General features: G+C 37.6%; 2 protein-coding genes across 3 annotated transcripts in view; one reads left to right on the top strand and one right to left on the bottom strand.

Moving 5' to 3' along the window:
- The window catches only part of SLC23A1 (solute carrier family 23 member 1), a 12,045-nt gene extending 8,328 nt beyond the window's left edge, over nucleotides 1–3,717 (top strand). For both annotated transcript variants that reach the window (XM_033096111.1, XM_033096112.1), the window contains 2 exons: nucleotides 1,627–1,893; nucleotides 3,616–3,717. In XM_033096111.1, the coding sequence (XP_032952002.1) occupies nucleotides 1,627–1,874 (248 nt within the window). In that variant the 3' untranslated portion in view covers nucleotides 1,875–1,893; nucleotides 3,616–3,717. The remainder of the gene's footprint in view (nucleotides 1–1,626; nucleotides 1,894–3,615) is intronic.
- PAIP2 (poly(A) binding protein interacting protein 2) lies at nucleotides 3,717–21,294 on the bottom strand. The gene is made up of 4 exons (XM_033096114.1): nucleotides 21,154–21,294; nucleotides 8,520–8,683; nucleotides 7,104–7,283; nucleotides 3,717–4,729 (listed from the first exon to the last, which is right to left on the bottom strand). Exons 2-4 carry the CDS (start codon nucleotides 8,655–8,657, stop codon nucleotides 4,673–4,675), a joined length of 375 nt encoding a protein of 124 aa, XP_032952005.1. The 5' UTR covers nucleotides 8,658–8,683; nucleotides 21,154–21,294; the 3' UTR covers nucleotides 3,717–4,672.

Raw genomic sequence — 21,294 nt, 5'->3', positions numbered from 1 at the left:
AATGCCAAGGAAATCTGGGGAGATGGAGGGCATCAGGTGGGCAGCTATAAACTGAGGGGCTTCTCTGTGATTTGAGTAGATGGATTAAGCTAATGAGATGGTGTTAACAGTCTCAGACTCTCACTGAGTTCCTCATATCCCCATCCTTCAACCCACTGCCTGCAGGAACCATCTCTGCCAAGGATCTTATGTTATGCCACATAATCTTCAACAGTCCTTCAGAGTGCATTGATGAGGAATCTGAAGCCGAGTGGTTAAATCATTTGCTTAAGGTCACACAACCTGTACTCAAACCGAGGTCTGGCTGGCTCAGAACTCAGTCCTTAACCATGGACTCACACAACTGAGGGGCACACTTTGCTGACATACCACTTTGCATTTACTCTTTCCCTTTACGCATCCAGTCAATTTAGTTCCCCAAATGCTACAGCAACTTACCAACTTGGCCCTGGGTTAGACACTGAAAGGGCTGAACAACAAAAAAGTGTTAAGTCACAGTTTGTTTTGAGGAGATGCTAGCATAAGACAGGAAATACAACTGGGTTAAAAGCAGTTTGGCCTGGGCTGCCAACATGTAGAAATCTTATTCTCGCCACTAGCTTTACACTGTGCCAGTCTTGTTAACCCCAGCCCTCTTGTGAAAACCTCACAAATATCATGCACTCCTCCTCTACTTCCTAACAGCGAATTCCCCGAGCTGTAAAAAATCTCGTGTATTCCTACCATCACCAAAGACTTTACTTAGCTTGATTATTTGTAGTATAAAAACAAGAATTTATTTCCAAAATATGAAATCATAATAGTACTAATTAGTAGTGTTTTACTATTTGGTGCCCATCAGTCCAGCACAGACTAGTCCCATACTCAAGATGTAAGATGACAATTACTTAACCTTTGTCCCTGTTTCTTCATCATAAAATTTTGTATAATAGTGCCTTTACACCTACCTCTTAAAGGTGTATTTTTTTTTTTAAGGAGGGCACAGCTCACACTGGCCCATGCAGGGATCGAACCAGCAATCTTGGTGTTATTAGCACCTTGCTCTAACCAATTGAGCTAACCGGCCGCACCACTAAAGGTGTATTTTGAAGAAATGAGATAATAAAATTAAAGCACTTAGTGTAGAGCCTGGCACACTGCAGATATGCAATAAATACTAATTATAACCAGTATCCTCTAGGGTTCCCTAGAGCTCTGGTCAAGTTAGGAGCTGGAAAATCATGGATTCAACAACTTTTTAGAACCAGAAGATATTTGAGAATGAAAACATTCGATGGGGCTGGCTCGGTGGCTCAGGTGGTTGGAGCACTGTTCCTAATGCAGAGGTCGCTGGCTCGATTCCCACATGGGCCAGGGAGCTACGCCCTCTACAGCTAAGATTGTGAACAGCTCTCCCTGGAGCTGGGCTGCGGTGAGCAGCTGAAGGTTGGCGTGGGCTGCGGAATACTGCCATGGGCTACTGTGTGCCACCGTGAGTGGCCGGCAGGCAGCAAGAGCTGGCGGAAGAAGGGGGGAGGAAAAAAAAAGACACTCGATTCCAGAAGTCTGCCTGCCGACTAGGTAATGGGAAGGGGAAGTAACAGAGGGTGGCTGGACCTGCTAAGTGACACCACTACCCTCTTGCAGGGAGCCCAGAGGAACGAGGTCTGATCCAGTGGAAAGCCGGAGCCCACGCCAACAGTGAGATGTCTACTGGCCTCAAGAGCTATGACTTCCCTATTGGGATGAACGTGGTAAAAAGGATTGCCTTTCTGAAATACATTCCTATTTGCCCAGTCTTCAAAGGATTTTCTTCAAGGTCAAAAGACCAGCTTCCAGTTCCAGAAGATACTCCAGAAAGTAGAGACACTGGGCCCGCGAGCACCAAAGTCTAAAAAATTACTACTAGGAAAGGTAGGATATGTTAGTCTATGGCTCTTGTGGGAGGGCTGAAAAAAATTACAACATTCTTATGCTTTAATCATAGAAAAAGCAAACTACTCAGTTTCCGTTTTTGTGACCTATTTGAGTGTCTTCAAAGGGAAGGTAGACGGTAAAAAGTCAATATATGGATTTTGAGTAGAACTCCTTAGCTATTTTATAGTGAGAGAACTTCCCAACAAGTGGGCCACTGAGAGGTTACAAGTATGCTGACATATGATCCCTTTAGCCTTCTGGGTATCTGGGCAGAAGCTGGATCAACTGGAGCCCATGAGCCATAAACTCCAGCCACAGACAGCCAGCTTCACCTCTGTACTCCAGTATGCTAAACAAATAACATTTTATGACATGGAAAAGGTTGACAAATACTGACATAGCACAAGAACAGGAAAAATCCTCTCATATACCTTGTTTCAATAATCGTCATAACAAAAACAGAATGACTTCAGTTACCCTAAAACTATGCCATAAGAGGCCCTGATGGGGTGATCATTTATCTCAAGGACTTCAAAATGGAGTTAGCGATGCTCTGAAACTTTCCATTTCTACCTGTAATGCAGAAGCCTGGCTCTCTAGCCAAACATCAAAGTAGTTTTAATGTGCATGTTCCCTCAGACAGACAAGAAAAGTTCCAACAAAATGAGAGTTTAGCCTAGATGACTCCTTAACAGCAATAACAACAACAATCACTTAAATAGAACTTTCTATGTGCCAGGGACTATCTTAAGCGTTTAATGTACATTAATTACACAATCCTGAAATAGATACTGTTATTACATTTTAAAGAGGTGGAAACTAAGTCACAGAAAGGTTAAGTGACTTCCCCAGGATCACTGGATTCCCATCCAGGAAGTCTGGCTAGTCTTTGCTCTTAATCATTAGGTTACAATGCCTAAGTTTATAATCTCTAATTATACTGCACTATGGTAATTTGGCAGTATGTAGAAATGAACTTATTTGCCCCCATCTGAGCTCAGAAAGGATCTGTTAGCCTCGTGTATTTGGCAGCCTGCTGTGCCACTTGTGATACTGAGCTGTTAAGAGAACAAAGGGGACTGGTTGTATCATGGCTCCAAAAAGAACGAGAACCAAGCAGGATCATCTCTGCTTTAGAGTTTCTTTAAAAACCTGTTTATTAGTTTGTTGCAGTAGCTATTAAAAACCACTGGGGCACAGGTGCCCCCCACCCCCACACACACACCCACTCCAGGGAGAAGGTGAGCAAGAACTGATTACCTGGCTTTCTTAATCTTGAGCCCAATAAGCTCAATAAAAGCACAGAGGGCATTATCAACAACTGAGTAGGGCCATGAGGCAGAATTGTGTGGAACCGGGAAATTGCTTGTTGACCGACAGCCTATCCCAAATAAAGATTAGTCATAAACATATTATAACTAAGCTTGTGAGGGGGAAAAGGGGAAGATCCAGATGAATGAAGATAGCAAACCAGTCCAATTAGACCAGCAATGTGAGGGGTAGAAGCCAATTAAGGTTACAGTAGTAAGATTACCACTATATTGGTCAGCCAAAGTTTCTTAACATGGATATCTACAATTGCCCTCACATTGTATTCTGAGGTGATCAAAATGGGTTATGGAAGGAGCTATGGGGTTTATTTGACTGCTGTATTTTGGACAGATACTTGCATAACAACATACTTGACAAAATGGGATCTAATAAAGTCTGCTCTCTCAGCACATCTTGCCAGCAGGGTTGTCCTGAGGCACTGAGCCCACACTGGAGTATCACCACTGGAGAGTCTGCATTCAGCACCAATAAACACAACCATCAGCTCGGTTCTACTATTATTTATTTTTTTAAATATTTTTGAAAAAATATAATTTTTTTACAATATTTTCAACTTAAACACTATTCACACTGAACACGTATGGCAGCTTAATCTACCCAAATATGAAGTTTAAGAAGCCAAAACTGTTCTAGCTTTGTTAAAGGAAAAGTTGTGCTGCAGACTATTGTAGTGATGGTTAACAAAGCAAGGAAAAGCACCACTCAAATCACGGTACAATTTCTTAGTTCAATTGGATTATGGATTGGTCAAATGTTAGACTTCACACAGGCATAGCTACGATGCACTGACTCCTCAGGAAGATGCAATTCTCAAATCACATACTTCCTCAGATGTAACATTAGGAGAATTCAGTATTTCTCACATGATAGCATACCATAGAAGCCAGGACTAGTTCTAATCTGATCACTAGTTTGTAACCTCAGAAACCAGACATACTTGTCTACAATGTATTATTTCAAATTAACTAAAGCCTTCCTCAGAAGATTCTTTTTGATGGGCACAAATGCAAATTTAAGTCTGAACTGAGAAATTTGCTTAACAACCAGAATTTAATTTAAATTTACTCATTTAAAAAAAGTTTAGGCATTAACAAGTGTTAATTAACCCTAAGGGACCAGTTCAGCCTCAAAAAAGAAAATTCACTAAGATTTAGAGGTCTCTTAATTTGGTGCTTTGTCATAACTTGACTGGTGCTTCTTTCCTCGCTGTCTTCACATCAAGCCATGGGGCCAATTCTATTTTCAGTAAATGTTTGACAGCTTTTTACATAATAACAGTCCCAGCACTTTTATTAAGCATGCAAGACTAACAAAACTTTGGCAATGCATAAGTGTAACACAGTGACAAGAGAGAGCTTTTACAATTAAGTCTTCTAATACTGCCTTCACAGTGTGGAAATTGTGCTACATCCACCAAAAGAGGGCCCCGTTCTACTCAAATATTTTAGTACTTCACCCCAGGAACAAACTCCTTTGCATTTGGATTCAGATTGCTCTTGACCTGGAAAATAAGTACATGGAAAAAAAAAAAAAAAGCAAGTTCATTAATAGATGGCTTCAGATACTCAGAAGCATTCAACCCAGACCAACATGCAAAAACATCTTCCAAAAAATAAAAAAGCAAGAACTCAGATTGTCAAACTTAACCCTAAGAAATCTATGGCAGGGAAAGCAGAAACCGGATGTAACCTATTTGTATGGTATCAAATGTTATCAACTTTCTAAAGAGAAAGTAGGAATTGAAATTAAATTTACTTAAGCGTAACTAGAAACCCACTAACTTCACATGAACTAAAACAGGTGTCACAGAACAAAGAATTCTGTTCATTTAACTATGATATTAACTTTCTTTAAAGTCTCATAGTATGCTAAAATATTAAACAAGGAATTGTTTATGGATTAATTTTACTTTATGATCCTTACTGAAAACACAGAGTTGTCTTTCTACAATTGCTGTATTCTAATTCCCACAGGAAGCATGGTATATAATAGGAAAAGAAAACATGGGAAGTCAGAAGACCTAAGTTGGAACCCCAGTTCTCCTCCTAACTTCCTAAGTGAGCCTGGCAAAGTCACTTTCTCTCCATTTTTGCATCAGTTTGGGGAAGTACGGGCTAAAGTTCTAAGAGTCTTTGAGACTTGTACCACGATTATTCTGTATCTCTAAATCTTTACTTTCCTAAGCAGACATGTCAGCATATAGGGAATAACTGAAGATTTTCCTCTACCGCATCTTGGAATGCAAGTTGAAAAAGACAAAAAGAAACCAGGATGGAATCCAGGGCCGGAAATGTAGGCATGCTGGCAGGTTTTTAGACTGATTCTGAGTCCCCTGTGTCACTTACTTTAAGACCAAAGCACATTAAACAACATATTGGAGCAATACTTTAATCTTAGTTTCATCATCTATACACACCATTTCTTTGTACAGGACAGTCTCCCTTCTCTCAAGGGAAAGATATAAACTTTAAAAGTGCGAGGTTTTTTAAAAATTTTATTTATTTATTTATTTATATTAGTTTCAAGTGCACAAGACAAAGTAATACTTAGACGTTTATCATTTATATCCCTCACACTGTGTCAACCCCCACTCCCAAAAGTGTGAGGTTTAAATAAAAAAAGCAGTGTTCCTGAATGTGCAATCTTTGGCAGCTACAAAATAATGAGAATGAATTAAAGTAATCTCAAATAGACCAAGTTGAAAAAACCAGTTTCTAGACAATGGATTTATACTGGTTCCAGATTTAAGTTATACATCATACCTAGCAAAAGGCTTTACTCATCAGAGCAATCAGGATTTGTGGAGTGACTTATGTAGCCATAGCAAGCATATCCCAACAGACTATTCAGATGACACATCTGCTCTGTGGGTTACTGTCCTTCACTGCAACACACACTATAGCACGATGTAAATTTCAGTGTTTTCTATACAGTCCTTTACAAGAATAATTTCCAAATGCCTAATAGGGCAGGCTGGCAGTATCCTCTGGGAGTACTTTCTAAAAATAAACTTGCCTCAACGATTGATTCTGTAGGTCTGAGATGTAGCTAAGGAACTTTTTTTGTTTTTAATGCTACATAGGTAATTATGATGCACAGCCAGGTTAGGAAACCACTGAACAGTGAATAGAAGACAACTGCAAAAAGTACTTCCGAGTTTAAGGGGTAAATTCCAGAGACCTGGTAGAAGCAACTAGACTGTCAATATGGACAGGTTAACATTCTGATTTTAAATTATTTTATCTTAAATTTAGTGAAGGAACTCATTAGTTTCTACTCTAGTGCTGATGCTAAGTTATCACACAATTCCTAAGAAAACTTTTTACTACAAATATACAACGAGACACTCAGATAATTAAAAGTGAAAACAGGTTTTTTTCCTTTTCTGCAAAGGGCTTGTAAAAGTCCTTATTAAATCATAGTTCCAAAAGGAGTTAATGAAAATCCTGAATTCAGGAAAAAAATAATCTCCAAAATTTTACCTTTCAGATAAAATTTTGCAAATTTCACCAAATGTGTAAGACAAAATTGAAGAACAACACCTCTCCATCAAGCTACTTTAGTATAGGCACATAGACATACTGTGTACGTCTTTTGGCCCAATACTTTAAGACATTTACATATCCTAGGGCAACATAGTTACCAAACCTAAAGGCAGTGAAAAGAAGTTGGTTAGTCTCAGACTAACTCCAGAGTGTGGCCAGAAGTCACTCCATGTCATAAGTGAGACTGGGAGGCTCTGCTTCCACAGTAAAAAGCAGTACAATTTCTGAAGGGGAAGAGATGTAGAACTCTTCTTAAACAGATGGTTGCTGGCTTTTCCACTTATGGGAAAGATGAGCTAGGTTTAAAAAAGATGAAAAATAACTTTTTACCACAAGATCTTCCAGAGAAGAGCCATCACTGATGACAAGGTCATTAAACTGGTCTTGGATTTGGTCCATAGTTTGTGGGAGATCTCGTGCTGGAATGAACCATTCATGTTCTTCTTCCTCTTCCAGCATTTCCTGGAAACAGCGTTCAATAAATTCTTCTTCCCATAACTCCTCTTCTATCTAGATTTATAATAAATAAAGGATAATTTATAGCATACTTGGTAAGACAGCATTAAGAACAGCTTAAATTATCTTGAACCATTTAAAAAAATACTGTTGTATTTCCTCTTCTGCTTGTGTCCTAAGGAAAGAAAATGTTTACCATAAGACTTGAGAAGATCTGTTTAGGGTTTTGCTAAGTCTTCACTTGTCTTAGCAGAATATACTTTCTTCCATTGAGGGTACAGGGGAAGAAGTAACAAATAAAGGAGTGCTCTCATTGAGGAATGCATGCCAGAATTACTTGTGATACTTTAAAATTGTAAAACCCTAAGCCTACCAAAAATGCCTGAAAAATATTTTTAGAGGGTCGGTCAGGATACAGGTAATTAAAAAACAAACAAACAAACAAAAACCCAACTGACTCTCATTGAAATAAGACTTCACTGTTTTACCCTCGACTATTCTTGACTGGTATGGTAAAATCAAGCTGGCTACTTATTACCAAAGCCATAATCAGGGAGGAACTGATGGAAGATGGGAACAGATGCCAGAAGTACAGGAATAAAAGACAACATTTATCAATGTAGGAGAATTCTCTAAAGAGAATAGCGATATCAGATTTTTGAGGCTGATTAGATTGAGAAAATCTAATGTGAAAAACAGAACAATTCTGCACCCTAGCGCTTGTGCCCATCTGCTCTTGATTCTTATTCTGACTTTCACTGCAACAGAGCAGTATGACTGGTGTTAGGGCAGTAGTTTCCAAACCTGATTGCTCACTGGAACCATCTGGGAACTTTTAAAAAACAAGTTTCCCAGGCTCTACCTAGTCCTCCTGAAGCTTAATCTCTGGGGTGGAACCATGAAAATAGCTCCCTAACCTGGTAGTAATCAGCATCCAGGTAAAACAGGAGTGGTGGCACATACATTCATATATTTCAAAGACAGAAATTGCCAAAAAAATGTATACACATTTGAAGAAAGGAAAAAACTGTATTAAACTTGTAATACTCAATATATACCAATAACAAAAGATGGGTATGAGTCACATTTGATTTCTGCAATTACAAGAGGTGCTTAAAGTGTTTACCATCAGTGTAATCTTAATATAGTTTTTCCTTTCTTAAAATGTGCATACATTTTTTTGGCACCCTCTGTATGAGGGACCAGATAAAAAACACATTTCGGGACAAGTACATTATTTGAGGGCTCTCATGGGGTACGAAAAAGAACATGTCTGTACACAAAACTAACTTGTCTGTTGAATTCCTCTTCATTTTCCATCCACATGTACTCTGCAAATGGATTGTCATCTTCGTGAGAATGACCGTTAATAATCACATCTTCATTGATGATGCTTGGGCTAGTACTGCTGCGACTTGGATCTTTCATGGCTGGCGTTAGTTGTAGTTTTTAACCTTAAAAGAACAATACAGTTAATCAGTCATTCTCTCTTAGTGAGCAATTATTACCACTACGTACATGATACATTGAGCAATCAGAAGTCTCCATTTTCCCCCCCAAATGATTTTAATGTTTAATAAACGGAGTGGGGCGGGGGGGAAGCGGAAGAGGGGGAAAAAAAACTAAAAAACAGCTGAGGGCAGCTGGATGGCTCAACTGGTTAGAGTGCAGGCTCTCAACAAGGTTGCTGGTTCAATTCCCACATGGGATGGTGGGCTGCACCCGCTGCAACAAAGATTGAAAACTGACTGGACTTGGAGCTGAGCTGTGCCCTTCACAACTAGACTGAAGGACAATGATTTGGAGCTGATGGGCCCTGGAGAAACATACTGTTCCCCAATCAAACAAACAAACAAACAAACAAAAACAGCTGAGAACAGCTTAGATTCATCTAATGTTTTCAGATAACAGTGAAGGTAATTAATTGCTTAAATGGATGGCCTGCAAGACTTAAGTGATTTTACAAAAAGCAAATTGTTTTAAGAAAATATTAAAAAGCCCAAAGTGAAAACAAATTTTTAATAACCGCTTAGTTCCTCAGTCTCAACTTTGTAGCCCACTCCATGTACAGTTGACCCTTGAACAACATGGGTTCAAACTTATACACAGTTTTTTTCAATTGACTGCAGTTTAATTGGCCAACGCAGTTCAAACCTCCATTGTTCAAGGGTCAACTCTGCGGCTGAGAATCCATGTATGCAGAGGGCTGAATGTAGTTAGTGTGGAAGGAAGGTGGGCGCCTCTAAACCCTGTGTTGTTCAAAGGTCACTGTGTTTGCTTATCTCTAGGTCCATGTCAAGCTCCTTAACGTCTGAATTTACCCCTTGTACAATGAATTTTTTTTAGTACATTCATCATGTTGTACAACCACCTCTGTATCACCTAACCTCTTTTTATGTGAGTAAAAGTAGTATCTAATACAGTAGGTCTGATTTCTTACACTCAATACAGGCATACCTCGTTTTATTGTGCTTCACAGATGTTGCGGTTTTTTACAAACTGAAGGCAAGACCCTCCACCAGCAAAAAGTTTATGCCTGGCTCTATTTCAAGACGTGCTTTTATTGTGGTCTGGAAATGAAACTTCAGTATCTCTGAGGTATGCCTGTAAGTGATAACATGATCTAACCTAACTGATATATTGCCGGCTAAAAGTTCAAAGCATGAAATTTAAGATTCTACAATAGTCTACCAATTCATTATGCCTGAAACTGCTGAAAACGGGTCTACAACATAAGTTACTTGTACATAAATTCAAACAGTAGTGTGACTTGTGCTAAAGGAAGAAAACAGCATACCTAAATGAGGATAAAGTGGAAAAAAAGAAAAAGAAAAAAAGAAAACCTCTTCAGGCTTTCTTACTCCGAAGTTATCAAAATCAAGCAAAACACAGAAACTAGTCTCCTACTAGAAATAGTATTTTCCTTGGGTTAAGGTTCAGGGAGAGATTTGCTCTATGGGAGTTGCCTGGCCCTTTAAATTCATTTTATGGACTTACCCTTAAGGGGAAATAGTATAATAAAAATTCAGAGCTGTTTATATAATATGAATTTAGTGGCTAAACTGCAGGTAGGGGTCCTATTATGACATACATGTGTTTTCTCAAATACTGAATGCTTATGACAATAGCATCTGGTGGTGACATTTTTAGTTGTTAAGAGGAGAGGTCCTCAAACTAAAAATTACTGAGCACTTCTGCCCTAGTTATTGCTGTATATATACGAAAGAAGCAGAGACAGATTCTGAAATTTATGTGTTAGGGTGTGGGTAGAAAGAAAACATGATTTGGGTTAGGAATTTGAGGCACTGTGAAAACAGACGAAGACAGAAAACAGACAATGGGTATCTTTGATATTTTTATTTATCATTAATCTTGGATGAAATAAACCCTTTATTTTGATAACAAGTTCTGACTAAAAAGCAATCAGTTCCTCTAAAGAAAATTACTCATTTTTATGTCAGGCTATCAAACATTTATATGCTCATCTTTAAACGAATTACATTTTAGATTAGCCCAATATTAAGAAAAGCAGGGAACAATCCTGCTTTGCAATCAGATGGAACTTTGTTTACTCAGTGTATGAAACAATCATTAAACTATGTTCAAAGACACTCCAATTTATAACAGCTTTTCATTATTATTTTCCCAACATGTATCCTATGTCAATTTGTACCCATTAAATCCTACCTTTCAGATATTATCAAGTGACTTATACTCAGTTAAAAACCACAATATTATCAAGTGACTTACACTCAGTTAAAAACAGCAAAAATCGTATTTAGTAGAGTATAGGATATTCAATATTCAAATGCAATTGAAAAGTAGTAGCAACTCTTTATGTGAGACATGTCCACCTAGAAACACTTCTAACTTTATAAAAAATTTTTTTATTAGTTTCAGGTGTACAAAACAACATAATGATTAGATATTTACACCCTTCACAAAGTGATTAACTCCCCCAAGTCTACAAACCCCTGACATTGTGCGTAGCTATTACAATATCATTGACTATAATACTTCCAACTTGTTTTTAATATGCTTTCAATAGATCAATATATAAATGCAATTTTTTAATTTATTTTATTTTTTTAACTAATTAATTAATTCAAGGAGGGCATAGCTCACAGTGGCCCATGTGGGGATCGAACTGGCAACCTTGGTGTTACCATGCTCTAACCAACTGAGCTAACCAGCAACTCCATGCAATTTTTGTTTTTTTAAAACGTGGTTCCCACACATTTTATGAGAACAAGCTTGTGTAAAACAATGAAAAATCTGCTTCAGCAAATTCTACAGGCTGGGAATCCCAAGGGACTCCCTCCTTGTTTGATGCTAACCAGTAATAAAACATACACTGCTTAGCAAACAGGGCCCAAACCCTGCATTTGACAATGCCCTAGAGACCACCTTTTTGCCAGTTATGTCATCAAACAACCTGTGGATTTGGTATAAATCCTAGTGAAAGTCTATGAAGGACAGTAAATGAAATTACTTTGTCAAACAATATTTGGGAAACAAATCATAACTGAAGCAAAAAAGAATGAACTGGAGCCCCGGCACTAATCTCATACAGCTAAGGGAAGGAACAACTGCTGACCAGATTTCTGGCTACAGCCAGTCAAGTGAAAGCTAGACGGGTAAGGGTCATTTACTTTTAGAACATTGACAAATTAAAAATTATTGAACACAAGGTGTTCTAATATCAAGTATTGGATTTAAAATTTTTTCCTATGGCCTGTTCTTGGAACACACTATTAATAGTGTGTCCTTTGTGTGTTTGCCATTTTTAAAATTGAATACCAAACCAGTTCAAATACCATAAAGTTTACGATTTAAAGTGTTTGATTGGCGTATGTTGAAAACAGAGACAAATGTAATAGCCAATATTGCCTAGGGCCAAGAAATAAGAGTTGGAGCAAACAACAGAAAAACAGAAAGCCTAGGAGGAAAGGCTGGTAAAGAGGAGATGCTTTGGGACTAAGGGCTTTGAAAAGCTCCTTTGAAAAGCTCCTGCATATTCTAGGAAACCTACACCATGCCTATGCCCAGTGCTGGGAGTGCCCTCAGAAAAGGCCTGAGAAGACCCTATATTCTCACCTCCGGCTGACCGTCAGGCTCTGCACATAAAGGGAAGGCTAAGAAAGAGTTGTAAACTGCCTGAGTGTTGAAGGTGTGCCTCAGCACACACAAGAGCCCATCTGCAAAGACTGGAAGAGTTTTGTTTTTTATTTACAGGTATTTAAGGAAATCTCTTTTAAATAACTAGCTGACCACTAAGATAATGGAACAGACTTCAATGGCCACACACAAAAAAATTTATAAAGTTTTACAAAATTAGTTTAGAAAAGCCATAAACTACAACAAGCAGAACAACAACCCGGGGGAGAGGGGAGAATCTGATTTCCAGAGCTGCCACATTATAATATTCAAAATGTCCAGTTTTCAATAAAAATTATGAGGCATGCAAAGAAATAGGAAAGTATGACCTATACACAGGAAAAAAAATTAGAAACTGTCTCAGACATTGGACTTATTAAACAAAGGCTTTAAATCAGGTATTTTGAATCTGTTCAAAGAGCTAAAAGAAACCATGAACAAAGAACTAAAGGAAACCATAAGGATGATATTTCATCAAATAGAGAATGTCAACAGAGAGAAATTATAAAAAAGAAACCAAATAGGAATTCTGGAGTTGAAAACTACAATAACTAAAATGAGAAGTTACTAGAGGGTTTACAGTAGCCTGTCAATAAGTTTTAATATCTAGTAGCACAATTCCCTTCTCCATCTTTCTTTGGGGGCGAAAGCTTGAATATTTATTCTTCATATGAACTTTAGAATAATTTTGTCCATTATAATCTGACTAGAATTTTATTATATTTTGCAACTTAATCAGGATATTTTTACATTAAGCCTTCTGGCCAGGAAGACAGTATATCTATTTACTTGGAATTGTTTTAATTCCTAAAACCAAATATATCAGGACTTCTTTTTACCAATAATGGTGGGCTATATTATTTGGACCAGTATTTCTATTGAAAACTAGAAGTGTTGGAGGGACATATTTTATCAGAAATCCTTAAAAACACTAAAGTGTTGACAAAAAAGTAAAGTGAGAATTCAGAGAGTAAAGTGGAACTTTTAAACACTGAAGCTGCCTTTGAGCTGAGGGCTTTTGACCCTTAGGCTTCTTTGAGTTGACTCCTTGGATGCGCTATGGGGCAAGAGGCACAGAACTCAAAATGGAAAAATGGATAGAAAATACTCCCCATTCTAAGCTGGGACCCTATTAAGGGCTATTATGTCCAAGGTAAGGGTAAACAAAAAGTAGCCCCCACTCTTCATCAAGCAAATCAAGAGGAAAAGGTGGGAGGGAACACAAACCCAGTGACTATGGCTGGTTCCACTGTGGACAGAAGGAATAAAGTCATCACCTGGGAGGTCCAGAACACCCCAAGTCGCAAACTGAGTATGAAGTGGTCAGGAACTGGTAGTGTCCCTACTGCCGGTACCTAGTAAAAGCAAATGTCAAACTCCTTGGGATGAAGGCATCTTCATTCTAGGCCTTGGGGACCTCCACAAATAATTTTTTAGGGGCAATGAACAGTAAATGATTAAAGAGAACAAAACCCAGAAGGAGAAAACAAGACACAATGAGCAAGAAACAGCACATTTTACAGAAAGCATAATCAGACACATACCAGACTTCATCAAATATTGGGATTATGTAACATAGACGATAAACAAAACAAATGATTACTACGTATTAAGCTTGACTATATCTTTGGAGCAAAGTATAAAAAGTGCATAGCATTGAAAGAGAGAAAATTTCTAGATATATATAAAAATCACAACACAAATAAAAATGTAATAGGTTTTCAAGCAGATTAGAAACAACAGAAGAAATGGAAGATAAAGATTATCTAGAAAACGTCAAAGACAAGAAGATAGAACATAGGATTCAAGTAATGTAAGGGGCAGAGTGAGAATTACCAAGTTCCAGAAGAAGGAAAAAAATGGGGCAGAGGCAGGATCTGAATATTCCAGATCTGATGAAAGATATCAACCAACATGTTTAAGAAGCCTAAGATTCTCAAAGTATGATAAGTTGATAGAAACCAAGAAACATTATTGTCAAACCGCAGAATATCAAAGAATTCTTAAAAGCAAAAAAGAAAAAAAAATCCAACAAAAATATATTTTTTAATAAGTGACAAGAAAAAGCAGCTGCTTTTCAACAATGAAAAGCAAAGAAAATAACTGCAACCCCAGAAAGCTAGACTCCTGGAGATAATAGCTTTCAAACATAAATAAACTAGAAAATTTCCATTCTTACATTCAGGAATAGTTTGAATTACAAGAACTAGGTGATTCCTGAAGGTAAATTAATCTAAACTTATACAGGCTTGGTACTATTTAAACCAGTACACCTTTAATAAGCTTTAATTTTGTTTTTTTGTATTGGTCTGTTCAGGTTTTCTACGTCTTTTGTTAATTATGGTAATTTATATTTCACTAAAATTTTATTTTCTCCAGAATTTCAATTTTGTTATAAAATGACAAAGAATGTAATTTGCACATTATGTAACTATTCTAATCTCTTCTGTTTCGTAGGAAATTTGATTTTACATTCCTTTTTCTTGATTAGGCCTACCAGGAATTTATCTTAGGAAAAAAAAAATTGAACTTTGCAATTTGCAGAACAGTGAGTGTAATGAATTCATATATGTAAAAAAGGGGGATCTGTATGTGTTCACAATTTACAAAGCATAATATCTCTGAAAAGACATACAAGAAACTAAAAAACAAATCATATCTGATTAGAGACTTGTGTCTAGAATATATAAAGAACTATTACAACTCAATAATAAAAACACAAACGATACAATTTAAAAATGGGCAAAGGACCTGAATGAATAGGCAGTTCTCCAAAGGACAGATGATGTGTGACTGAAAAATATGGTGAATATTTAAATAAAAAATTTATTACAATAAAAGACACATTGCCATTAATCCCCCTCAAAATACTTCCCCTTGTTTTGAACACACTTACACCATCGTGCTTGCCACTTTCTGAAGCAGTTCCTGAAGTCCTCTTTCATAAGTGTCTTTACTTCATCTTCCACATCATGACAATGCTTCTGATATGGCAATTTCAGTCAAATAAAAACATTACAGTATGTCCTCATCCACCTTATTCACCGGACCTGGCACTGTGCTTCTGGCTCTTCTCCAAAGTCAAAATGACCGTGGAAGGAAAAAGTTTTAAATCGATTCAGGACATCAAGGCAGCCATACCTTGATGAAGACACTCAACAAAAAGAGGACTTCCAGAACTGCTTCAGAAAGTGGCAAGAACGATGGGATAGGTGTGTTCGAAGCAAGGGGGCGGGTATTTTGAGGGAAATTAATGGCAATGTGTCTTTTACTGGAATACATTTTTTATTTAAACATTCCCATGTTTTTGGGTCACACCTTGTACGAATGGCCAATAACCACAGGAAGAGATGTTCATCATCATTAACTACCAGAGAAATGTAAATCAAAACCACAATGAGACACCACATTAGAATGGCTAGAAAATATTTATCTACACAAAAACTTATACACACTGTTCATAGCAGTATTATTTTAATAGCCAAAAGGTGAATACAACCCAAAGGTCCCCCAGCTGACAAATGGAAAAATACACTGTGGTATGTCTATACAATGGAATATTACACAATAAAAAATACTCAATACGTTATATAATTGATGAACAATGAAAACATTATGGTAAGTGAAAGAAGTCAGTCACAAAAGACCACATATGGCATGACAACAAAAGGGTACGTGGTTTCTTTTTACGGGTAATGAAAATGTTCTAAAATTGACTGTTGTGATGGATGCACAAGTGTGAATATACTAAAAAATACAGTACACTTTACATGGGTAAATTGCATGGTTTGTGAATTATAGTTCAATAAGAGCTATTAAAAAAATCTGGAAAAAAAACACCTGAGAACACTGGTTACCCACAGGGAGAACTAGGCGGCTAAGAGATATTTTTGTCGTATCTTTTGAGTTTTGAATGAATTACCTATTAAAAATTTCAACTTTAACAAACAAAACCCCTGCATTGTTTTATTGATCTTTTCTACTTATTAATGTCAGTTTTCACTTTATTTTCCTTTTCTCTTTAATTTCAGCCTATTTGTTGCTTTGTTTTTCAAGTTGACAAACATGTTTATTTTCAACCTTTGACTTAATAAAAATTTTGTACCTATAAATTTTCCCTAGAAGTTTTTATATAAAATATAGTTCTTATCAACTGTAGGTAATTACAAATTATTTGATTTATAATGAGCTACAGACTTGGAGGAATATTTTTCTTAATTTCCAAGTGGTTAAAGTTCTTTGGCTTATCTTTGATGCCCTGATTTCTACTTTTGTTGTGCTATCTACTTTTATTGTGCTATAAAATGCCAGAAAAAAACTTTACTTTTTGGGATTTATTAGAGTTTTGTTGCAGACATCTATAATTGATTTTTGCAAAAGTTCTTTGAGCCTAAAGGGAAAAAAGTGTTACTTCTATTTCTATGTACAAAAATGAATTCTGAAAGTGATATATTCAAGTCTTCTACTATAAGTTAAATTATTTGACACAAAACAACCTGTCTCATAGGGAATTAACATTTTTGATAACTGATGTTTGATTTTATGTCTTCCATCGTAATTTCATGTTTATTTTCTTTTTACATTCTATTTCTGTAGTGTTTATTTTCCTATTTTAAATGGATTTTTAAAATATTTTATTTATTTTCTGTGATTTACAAACTACGGAGAATTGCAGTCCCCACCCCGTTTGAGATACAATTGACATCAGCACTGTGTAAGTTTAAGGTGTAAGCATAATGATTTATTTACATCTATTGTGAGGTTAAATAGATTTAAATACTTTCCTGTCAATTAAAAAAAAACTCTGTACACCCCTAACCAATGCAAGACGTTCAAAACACTTTTCCTTCTTTAGTATACGAACCCAGTCCTTGCTCTCAGACAAGGCAAGACCTTTAGAATGATTTGATTACCAGCTTCCTCCCCCACACCATCTCCTGAGTTTTATGGAAATAACTTAGCATGGTTGGACCTACACTATTAGGTTTTCCCTTACAGTATGTGTGTGTGTGTGTGTATATATATATATATATATATATATATATATATATATATATATATATCTTTTTAAAGAATTTAAAAATTGAACACTTAATAATTCACATTATCATCTGTTTTACAAGATTTATTGCTCATTATTGTTTCTTTTATTCATCATCTTCCCCTAACTTGACAACTCTGTTTTGGTTTAATAGTTCTCCCATAGGTTACCTGAGAATATCTGTTTCTAAGCCAATGCATATATTAAATGCCTTTTGCCTTTATATTTGAATAATTAAGTTGGACAGATTTAGACTTCTGTCAATTATCTACAAATACTTCAGCTTTCAATGTTGTAGAAAATTAATTTTCTTTTTTTTGGGTAAACATCCTATTTAGCTGAAAGTCTAATATGAGAGCTTAACACTTAAATTCAGAAATTTCACCAGATTTTGGTTAGGTGAGAGCAGTTTTTTTACTATTAATGTTGCCTGGCACTTTCAAATCTGTTTTTCCCCCTCCTGAAATGCCTCTTACACATACTGGTTTCCAGCAGTGTCCGTTCTTTTATATTCTCTATGAAATTTTAAAATATGGAAATCTTTTTTAAGTTTTAGAAACTTTCCCCTCAGTTTCACCTCTTAAGAATTCTCATTAAAATTCAAATAAAGTTTTCTTCTGTCTCTTTCATTAATCTGACTCCAAAGACACCATCTTTTCTTACTCCACTGGATTCCACTTTGAACTGACTCATTAACCTTATTCACATATATATACACACATTTTAGCGCACTAGCTGTCTCTTTAGCAATTAGTGAGAAAAGATAAAGACAGCTTATTTTCCACTCAGAAGTTTGTAAGCAGCACTGAATTTTTTGTTTTAATGTTTTACAGTATAAAATAATGATTAAAAGCATGAGCTCTGGACCTCATGGGCAAGTTGTTTAACCCCTGTGTCTCAGGTTCTCCATCTGTAAAACAGAGAATAGTAGCTGAGCAGAGACCCTGGCACATAATAGTATTACCTATCTCAGTGCTTATTAAACATTTAGAGCAATTAAAACGTTGTTAAAGCAAGGTATTAGGTAAAAAAATCACATGTCCAAAAACCTACAGGAGTGAAACGATGTCACAGAAAAATCCCAGACTATATACCCTAATCTCAGCTATTGTAACAAGGTGATCAAGTGAGAGTAAGGATGGCTCACCACTGCCTATCATCACTACTGATAAAAACCCAAAGCCCATCAGAAACACCATCCTTATTTATAAAAACTGGTACAAAATATAAGCAGCAGGGGCAATTCAAACCTCTAAACCATACCATCCAATGTAACCACTAGCTACATGTGACTATTTAAATTTAAATGAACTAAAATTCAATACAATTAAAAATTTAGTTCTTCAGTTGCACCTGCCACATTCCAAGTGTTCAATAGATACAGTTGCTTAGTAGCTATCTTATCAGGCAGCAACTGCTCTAAACAATGAGAAAATTAAGGGGAAAAAAGATTGAATTACTAGAGCTGAACCTTAGGCTGTATCAAATGAAAACTATTAAGGCACCTGTGCAACAGGGTGGTCCAGATCACAAAGGCAGTAACTTGGGTCACTTTAATCTTGGACTGGGTTCAAATCCTAAATAGCTACTAACCACCTACAGGATCCTGGACATGTCACTAAATCACAGGCAGCACGGTATAATGGTTAAGAGCGCATAATCTCTGGACTACATGGAATTGAGTTCCAGTTCTTACTAGCTGTGTAACACTGGGCAAGCTACTTCACATCTCTCACTTGCTGTCTTTAGTAGGTAGTACTTACCACTGAGACAGGACGGAGATTAAATACTTATAAAAGGATTTAGAACAATACCTGGCATTTTTAAGTGCTACAGAAGTATGTGTCTAATAAAAGAAAAATCATCTCAAGCTTCTATTTCCTCAATTTCAAAACGGGCAAGATAAAACCTGCTCTGCCTATTTCAAGGTTGTTATGATAATGGATGTGAAAATAGTTTGTAAATTATAAGAATATGTAAAAGCACAAAAGGAAAGGGGCAGGGGCTTTATTTTCCATCTTCTTTCATCTTGCACAATATCCACGAAGTTGCTGTGCAAACAACTAATGGGCATTTTATAAATGTTTATATTTCCTATTAAAACTGGAACATCACTCTCTAGAGTCATAAAGTGGTAAACCCGAATAAGGTGCAGAATGCTTATTGGGGGGAGTGGGGAAGCCTACTATAAACTCATTCTGTCCCAAATAGGGTAGAGATTACCTACCTCAATTTGAGCTCTTAAAGAACAATATGCAACATACTATAATAAAAACGGCCAAGCTTCCAAGCTTTTAACCATTAGTGAGTCTCCATCGCCTAATTCCCATCCCTTGAAGAGACAGATAAATGCGCTATAACTTTTGTAAAGTTACCTATTTTTGTCATACATTTATTTGGGGAAAACAAGTTATGTCCAAGTTCACAATTAACAAGAAGCATAGACAGACTAATATGACCCAAATATCCTTTTTCATAACCGGAAACAAGCACAAAACAGCAAACGCTGGGAGTCGCATTAAAAATCATTTTCTTTCATTTTGTTCATTTCATTTGCTGTCATAAATTGCAGCAGATGAAATTTCAAAGGCTATTTAAAGAAAACTCAAACCAATACCTGACCAACTGCTCAAATGCAATTTGTGAAAAATCATGCCACCGAGGTACAAAACAAAATTAGCACTCGCAAAATGGGAATTTGTCTTGTTAAAATAAATGCCAAAAGCCGTCAGCTGTTAGACCTTCTCCCACGGCAAAAATGAAAGCCAAATTCTTTCTAGAGTTTGCGGTTTCTGCGAGGTGATGGGGCTGCAAAAGCAGGGACAACAAAAGTAAGCAGAGGTCTCTTTTTTGGAGTCACTAAAAAATATTATTGCTGACTGCTTCAACAAAGGTTTTGAGAAACAACCATCACCACAAACCATATATTTTTGGTGGTGGGGAGGGGAGTAAGCACAAAGAGAGAAATTAAAAGTAAGGTGACCAGAATCAAACAATGTGAATTGGATGGACCCTTCAAGTTCATCTGGCTCAAAACCCTCCTGGGAAGTAGGGATTCCCAGTAACCCAAAGGCTCTCCTATCCGGAGCATGGGATGCAATATAACTAAAAAAGGGCGGGGGGGCGGGTATCGGAAAGCGAAGAAACGGGAGAAAGGGAATCAGCAAGATACAGGCCCATGGTCGGTTGCAGAAAGCGCCCCTAGTACGCTCCCTCCGCCAGTCCCTCCGCCCCTTTCTCTTCCCCATCCCAGCTTCGGGAGGAGCGCGCAAGCGCAGCAAGCAGGAGCTGCGCGTGGCGACGCGCAAGCGTAAAGTGGGGAGAAACAATGAGCTTTGTTGCCGAGGCAGCAGTAGGGGGCAAGGGAAAAGGGTACCGGAGGGGTGTGTGTGAAGGGACTGGAGGGAGGGGGTGACGCGAGAAAGTGCCATCCCGGCAACCCTCGCGCGCCACCGAGGACCCGGATAAAGTGCTGCGAGATCCAAATCATAAATAATAATGACAATGAGAAAAAAAAGACGGCCATTTCTCAGAGAATAAAGAAACAAAATCGGTCCAAGCTCATCTCTCAGACTTGGCTGAAAGAGGCAGGGAATAAAGGCCTCACGGGGCTAGATGGCCAACAACCCGGGGGACCCTCTAGGCCCCTCAGCCGTCGAGGTGCTGTCTCTCGACCGCCTGGGCCGTGGCACCCTTCTCGCCGCTCCGCCCGAGGTAACCCCTCACCCAGTGCACGGCAGCGGGGACGGCAGCCAACGAATCCTGGTCGTCCTCCGCGGATCTCCACAGGCAGCGCCGCTCCCCCGCTCGACGCGCGCTTCACCCGCCGCCTCCCTTCTCCAGTCCAAACAAACACCCCAGGCCGGA

Source organism: Rhinolophus ferrumequinum, chromosome 24, assembly GCF_004115265.2.
Source record: "Rhinolophus ferrumequinum isolate MPI-CBG mRhiFer1 chromosome 24, mRhiFer1_v1.p, whole genome shotgun sequence".
Taxonomy (NCBI): Eukaryota; Metazoa; Chordata; class Mammalia; order Chiroptera; family Rhinolophidae; genus Rhinolophus; species Rhinolophus ferrumequinum.
The sequence above is the reverse complement of the archived record's forward strand: the minus strand, read 5'-3'. Positions and strand labels throughout refer to the sequence as shown.